At 72.1% G+C, this 6,192-nt stretch overlaps 1 protein-coding gene across 4 annotated transcripts in view; it reads right to left on the reverse strand.

Moving 5' to 3' along the window:
* The window catches only part of AHDC1 (AT-hook DNA binding motif containing 1), a 23,146-nt gene continuing 16,960 nt past the window's right edge, over positions 7-6,192 (reverse strand). For 3 of the 4 annotated variants that reach the window (XM_021375458.1, XM_021375456.1, XM_021375455.1), the window contains 2 exons: positions 5,191-5,231; positions 7-5,085 (listed from right to left, as the gene is read on the reverse strand). In XM_021375458.1, the coding sequence (XP_021231133.1) occupies positions 83-5,008 (4,926 nt within the window). In that variant the 5' untranslated portion in view covers positions 5,009-5,085; positions 5,191-5,231 and the 3' untranslated portion in view covers positions 7-82. Of the gene's footprint in view, positions 5,086-5,190; positions 5,232-5,326; positions 5,434-6,192 lie in introns of all 4 variants that reach the window. The other variant, XM_021375457.1, reaches the window with a different exon arrangement.

Here is a 6,192-nt window from a genome sequence, read left to right on the forward strand (position 1 = left end):
CTGTACCCCCACCCCCCCCCAAGCACCACACGGCACCTACCCTGTAACAAAACCTCGCTGTCCGCTTGGCACGTCAGTGGCACTACAATGAGGTGACCGTAAACGTGTCCTCGGGGTGCTGCTCCACCATCGGCCCCAAGAACCCGCTCTTCTGGGCGGGGGCCATGACGGGGTGCCCCTGGGGTGCAAACGTGGGGTACCTGTAGTTGTCCTGCAGCTGCAGCATGGAGTCCCTCGGGACGGGGGAGATGTTCAAGTCATTGATCAGGGGACAGGCGTAGGGGCCGCGGTGGTGGGCGCGGGACATCTCCAAGGGCTCCTTCTCGCCCTTGGAGGGGTGGGGGCCGCCGGGGCTGCTCAAATGGGGGTTGAGACACGAGGGGTCCGTCCTGCCCATGAAGTCCACCAGCATGCCGGCGCCCGCCTTGCCGTCGTACGAGGAGGGGCTGCGGGTGCTGGCGGTGGGCGAGTACCAGTACGGGGGATTTTTGCAGCTGGGGGACTCGTAGTGCGGCTGCGGCATGGCGAGGTCGCGGCACACCACGTGCGGGCCGTGCGGCAGGGCCCCCCCCTGCATGCTGTGCTTGAGCGAGTCGCAGGCGGGCAGTTTGCGCAGCTCGCCCGCCCGCAGCTCCTCCTTGAAGGCCAAGGTGGGCGAGCAGTTGGGCGAGAAGGCTTTCTGGAGGCCGGCCTCGAAGACAGCCTGCTGCCCGGGGGCCGCCAGCTGGTGGGGCAGCGCGGGGAAGTGCTTGCCCTCCAGCTCCGGCTGCCCCAGGCCGGGCGAGTCGCTCTGAAAGCCCTGCACGAACGTCCCGTCCGACGGCGTCGAGGGGTTCATGGAGTAGGGCCCGGCGTAGTCGCAGGGGTCCCGCTCGCCCACCCCGAAGCCCCGCGACTGGGAGGGCAGGGGGGACATGCTGCTGTCCCCGCTGTAGTAGTCCAAGCCCAGGTCCGTGCTCTCGTGGAAGAGCGGGTTCACCGCCTGCGCCTTGCTGGGGAACTTGGCCTTGCCCGTGCCCCGCTCCTTCTTGGAGGCGCACGCCCCGCGCGAGCCCCGCGGCTGCCGGGGCCCCGTGCTCCGCTTGGAGGGGTACACGGAGGAGGAGGAGGACGAGGAGGAGAAGCTGAGGTGCGACGCGTCGAACATGTCCACCTTCTTCCGCCGGCCCCGGCCCGGCTTGGAGTTGCTCTGGAAGAGGACGCTCTGGTTCCAGTTGTAGCCGGGGGCCGAGGACGCCTCGTTCCAGTCCATCATCAGCTTCTCCAGGCTGGACAGGCTGGACTGGCCTTCGCTGGACGAGGCCTCGCTGTTGGCGCGCCGGTAGCCGGCCGGCTGGTTGAACTGCGTGCTGTCGGAGGACGACTCGGAGAAGGTCTCCGACACCGTCTGCTGCTTGGCCTTCTGCGGGGTGTAGTTGGAGATGTCCAGGATGACGTTGGGCTCGTTGAGGTGGCACTCGAAGCCCGGGTTGTAGAGCTGGCTGAACGCCTCCGAGCTCCACTCCAGCCCGCCGTAGCCCTGCCGGAACGCCCACTGCGACGCGCTGGGGAACGGCCGGCAGTTCTCGGGGGAGGGCTGGAAGGAGGCCGACCCTTTGGGCACCATGTAGCCGCCGGGCGAGACGGTGCTGGCGCGGCTGTCGCAGCGCAGCGGGGTGTGCGCGGCGCTGGAGAACTGTCCGCCCTCGGCGCTGTTGAAGAAGGAGGCTTTGCCCAGCGGCAGGCTGGGCCCGGCGGTCTGCTGCGCGTAGCCGGCACTGTGCGCGCTGCTGGGGGACGAGGGCAGGCTGCTGCCGCTGCCGTAGGCAAAGCTGCAGTCCTTGCTGGTGGGGCACTCCTGCGCCGGGGGGTACTGCTTCCCCGGGGGGAAGACGCTGGCGGGGGCCACGCTCTGCCCCGCGCTGTACCCGCCGTACTGCGGGTAGCCGGCGGCGCCCGCCGGGTGCGCGGTGGGCGAGCGGGAGACGGCGGAAGGCGGCACCAGTTTGGGGAAGGCCTCGGCGCCGCGGCACTCCGAGGAGCCCGCCTGGGTGACGCCATAGCCGGCAGCGGGGCGGCCGGGCGGGAAGGCCTGCCGGGCCTGCATGGCGGCGTGGAAGGCCTCGGCGCCGGGGCCTGCCGCCGCCGGCACCTTGCCGCCCCGCGCCGGGTAGGCCGCCAGCCCGCCCCGCTGGGCCGCCATTGCGCCGGGTGGGGCCGTGTAGGCCGCCGACTTGCGGGACTCGGAGCGCGAGGCCGAGAGGGCGAAGTCCAGCAGGTCGGAGGAATCGTCCGAGTCCAGCAAGGAGCGGAAATACCCCGTGAAGAGGCTGTGCCGCTCCTGGCCCACCTCGGCCTGCGAGGAGCCCGCGCTGCCCGCGTAGAAGCCGGCGCGGCCCGAGGAGCCCGACTCCAGCGCGGCGGCGTGGAAAGGCCGGGCCTCGGCCCCCTGATAGCCGCAGTTGCGGCCCGGCTGGCCGGCGGCGTGGCCGTGGTGCGGGGCCCAGGGGCTGCCCTTCTCCCCGGCCCACTCGGAGGCACTGTCGCTGAAGCTCTGCCCGGGATTCTGCTCGGGGAACAGCACCCCGTTCTTGCGGGTCCGCCGCTTGCGCTTGGGTTTGCCCACGGGGTCGGGCTCCGGCCTGCCCCTCTTGCGCGGGTGCACGGGGTCGGCGTGCAGGGCGGCGGGAGCCTTCTTCTTCTTGCCGATGCCCTCAAAGAAATCGCTGAAGGAGCAGCGGGAGGCGCGGGCCGCGTGCCCCCCTCCGCGCCCGCCGAAGCCGCCCGCCTTGCCGCCGCGCCGCCGGAAACCCTGCACGCGGTGCAAGAAGTGGGAGATGCTCTGCGTGTCGGGCGCCTGGTGGATGGACTCGGGCTCGCTGGGCGTCCAGCAGCGCGGCGGTGAGCAGCGCCCCGAGCACTGGCTCTGCCGGTTGAGGAACGCCAGCTTGGCCAGCACGTCCGAATAGTCGGCCTTGCTGTCGTTGGTGTCGGCGATGTAGGAGGGCTGGGGCGAGGCCAGCTTCTGCTTCCTCCTCCTCCTCTTCTTCACCTCCGGGGCGGGCTCCTTGGGCTTGGCCTGGCCCAGCAGCAGGTTCTTGGGGGGCCGGCCCCGCTTGCGCTTCAGGATGATGGGCATCTCGCCGGGGGGGAAGACCACCACCACGTTGCGCCCGTTGTTCTTCATCTTGAGCAGCGGCGTGGGCTCCATGGAGCTGCTGGCCGCCAGCTCCTTGCCCTCCAGGTTCAGGTTGCTGCTGAGCGATGACACTTTGTAGGTGGTTTTGTTCCTCCTCCCCAGCGACACCGGGATCTTGGCCATCTTCACCACCATCTTCCGCACCCCCCGGCACTTGCTCTTCTTCCCCGCCGCCGCGGGGGCCTTGGGCACCTCGTCGGGCTCCAGGGCTTCGGGGGGTGGCGGCGGGGTGAGCAGCGGGGCTCCAGGTTCCTCGGGCCCGGGGGGCAGCTCGGCGGGCAGGGCGAGGGGCAGGACGCGGCTCTCGGGGACGACGTCGGCCCGCCGCCCTCGCCCTGCCCTCCTCCGGCGGCACAGCATCTTTGGTTTGTCAGTCCGGCGCAGCGCGTACTTGCGGTGGTCCTCGCCGCACCTCCCGGCCCCTCGGCCCCCACAGGGGCCGCGTTTCACCACGCCGCTCAGCGGGCAGCCCCCCAGGCGGGGCTGCAGGCTGTGGGGCCGTAGCGGGTCCCCGGCGCCTGGCTGCGCCTCCAGCAGCTCCGGCACGGGGCCCAGCGGCTGCGGCTGCAGCAGGGACGGCTCGGAGGGCAGCAGCGGGGCGCGTGCCTCCAGGAGCTGCGGCTCCAGCGCTCCGGGCAGCGGCTCCAGCGTCTGCAGCCCCAGCGGCTCGGCCAGAGGCTCCAGCGACTGCAGCTCCAAGGATTCGGAGAGCGGTTCCAGCGACTGCAGCTCCAAGGATTCGGAGAGCGGCTCCAGTGATTGCAGCCCCAGCGGCTCAAGGTTCTGCAGTTCCAGCGACTCCGGCAGCGGCTCCAAGCTCTGCGCGTCGAGCAGCTGGGGCTGCGACTCCAGGGACTGGGAATCCAGCAGCCGGGACTGGGAGTCCAGCTCTTGGGCCGGGAGCAACTGGGGCTGCGGCTCCATCGGCTGCGACTCCAGCAGCTGCGTCCCCGGGCACGCCAGCGAGGCCAGCTCGTTGAGGATGTCCGCCTCGGCCAGCTCTGAGTAGTCGCCGGTGTCGGGCTGCGAGCACCCCGCTTCTTCAGCGGGTGCTTTGCCGGAGGCCGGGGGCTGCGGGGCGCTCCCCCCACCGCCCTCACCCTCCCCGTCACGGGCCGGGGGCCGGGGGTGCCGCGGCGGCTCGGCTTTGCAGAGCACCCCGCGTTCCTCGGGGCTGCGGATGCTGTTGGCCAGGGAGGGCGAGGAGAAGAAGCTGTACTGCAGGTCGCGGTCGGCGGGCAGCAGGCGGCCGTCCTCGTGGCCACCGCCGCTGCCGCCAGTGCCGCGCAGGCTGCCGCAGTCCAGGTGCACCCCGCTGCTCTTGAGGTCCTCGGAGAGGCGGTTGAGGTCCTTCATGATGTCGATGAGCTGCACCACGGGGTGAAGGTTGATGTGCCCGTTGCCGCACTTGCTCCGGAGCAGCGCGACGATGCTGTCGACGTTGCAGCGGCCCGAGGCCAGCGTCGCGTTGGGGAAAGTGTCGGGCGCCCGATCGCGGGCGGCTGCCTCCTCCGCGCTGCCCCCCAGGATCCGGGGCTCTCCGGCGCAGCCCAGCAGCTCCTCGGCCGCCTTGGTGCCGCCGTGCACGCCCTGGCACCGGTCGGCCGGGTCGCCGTGCAGCAGCGAGCCCGCCTGGTGCTCCCGGCCGAGCGCCGGGCACGAGCCCTCAGGGAAGCTGAGCACGCTGCAGGATAAGGCTTTCTCCGCCGGGCAAGCGGGGGGCTGCTGCGCCGGGTGCCCCGGAGGGTAGAATTTGGGCTCTCGGACGTAGTCGGGCGAGCCTCGCACAACGCTGGTCGTTACCACTGGGCCCGGGGGCTTCACGCGCATCCTGACCTCCTCCTCCCCCGCGTGCCGCTGGGCTGAGCAGGTGCTGACATGGGGGTCGGGGAAGGTGAGGCGGGGACCTGGGGGGGCAGAGAGGGACGGTGAGGATCCCGCGGCACCACCCGCGCCCTCCCCGCCCCCTCCCGGCGTGCGGAGCCTCCCGGCCCGCCTCGCCCACGGCTTACCCTCGGCTTTGCTGCTGCTTCTGCTGTTGCACTTGAGCTCTCTGCAAAGGAAGGGGTGCAGAGGGTTAGCCCCCGGCGGGGGGGGGACCCCGGTGCCCCCCCCCCGTGCCAGCGCCGGTCCCTGCGAGGGCCGTACCAGGGGCTGCTCCTCCCCGGGGTGCTCCCGAGCCGGCACAGCCGGTGCCCATCACCCTGGCGTCGGGGCTGCGCGCGGGGCAGGGGCTGGGGGAGGCTGCCTGCGATCTGGGGACAGAGGGGACAGGTTGACCGGCCCCTCCGCGGAGCCGGAACGGATTGCGGGGCCGAGGATGCTCGGTTTAACCTCCCCACCCCCACCCCACACACGCAGCCCGGGCTTTGCGGCGTGCCCCGGGGTGCCGGGCTCCGGGAACGGGGCGGGCGGGGGCCCTGCGGCCGCATTGCCGCTAGGTGTCCCCGGCGAGCCGCGCTGCCCGCCCGCAGAGCTGCCCGGCACGGCACGGCACGGCCCGGAACGGCACAGCATGGCCCGGCACGGCCCGGCACTGCATAGCACGGCACGGCGCTGCACAGCACGGCACGGCGCTGCATAGCACGGCACCGCTCGGCACGGCACGGCACGGCACAAGACGGCACGGCACTGCACGGCACGGCTCAGCACGGCACGGCACGGCACGGCACGGGGCCGAGGGGGGTCGGGGTGGGGAGGAGGAAAGTTCTTTGTTCGTGGGCAGATGGGAGGCGGGAGGCTGCCGGTGCATCCCCGGCGTGAGGGATGGGGTGCCCGGGGGGTGCCGTGGGGGGCTGGGGGCTTTCCCCTCGTGGCACGGCAGCAGAGGGGACGCGGGGACACGTGGTGGTGCAGCCACGTGCAGAAAGGACGGCCCGAGGGAGTGAGGCACCGGGACGCCCCAAAAGCTGGGGGCTGTCACCCCGGCCCCCGCCCGCCCGCAGCCGCAGCTCACGGAAAGTCGTGGCTGGAAAGAGTGAGCTCAGCCCCTTGGCAACCCCGGCTCAGCGCCG

The sequence above is a fragment of the Numida meleagris genome, chromosome 22 (genome assembly GCF_002078875.1).
Source record: "Numida meleagris isolate 19003 breed g44 Domestic line chromosome 22, NumMel1.0, whole genome shotgun sequence".
NCBI lineage: Eukaryota > Metazoa > Chordata > Aves > Galliformes > Numididae > Numida > Numida meleagris.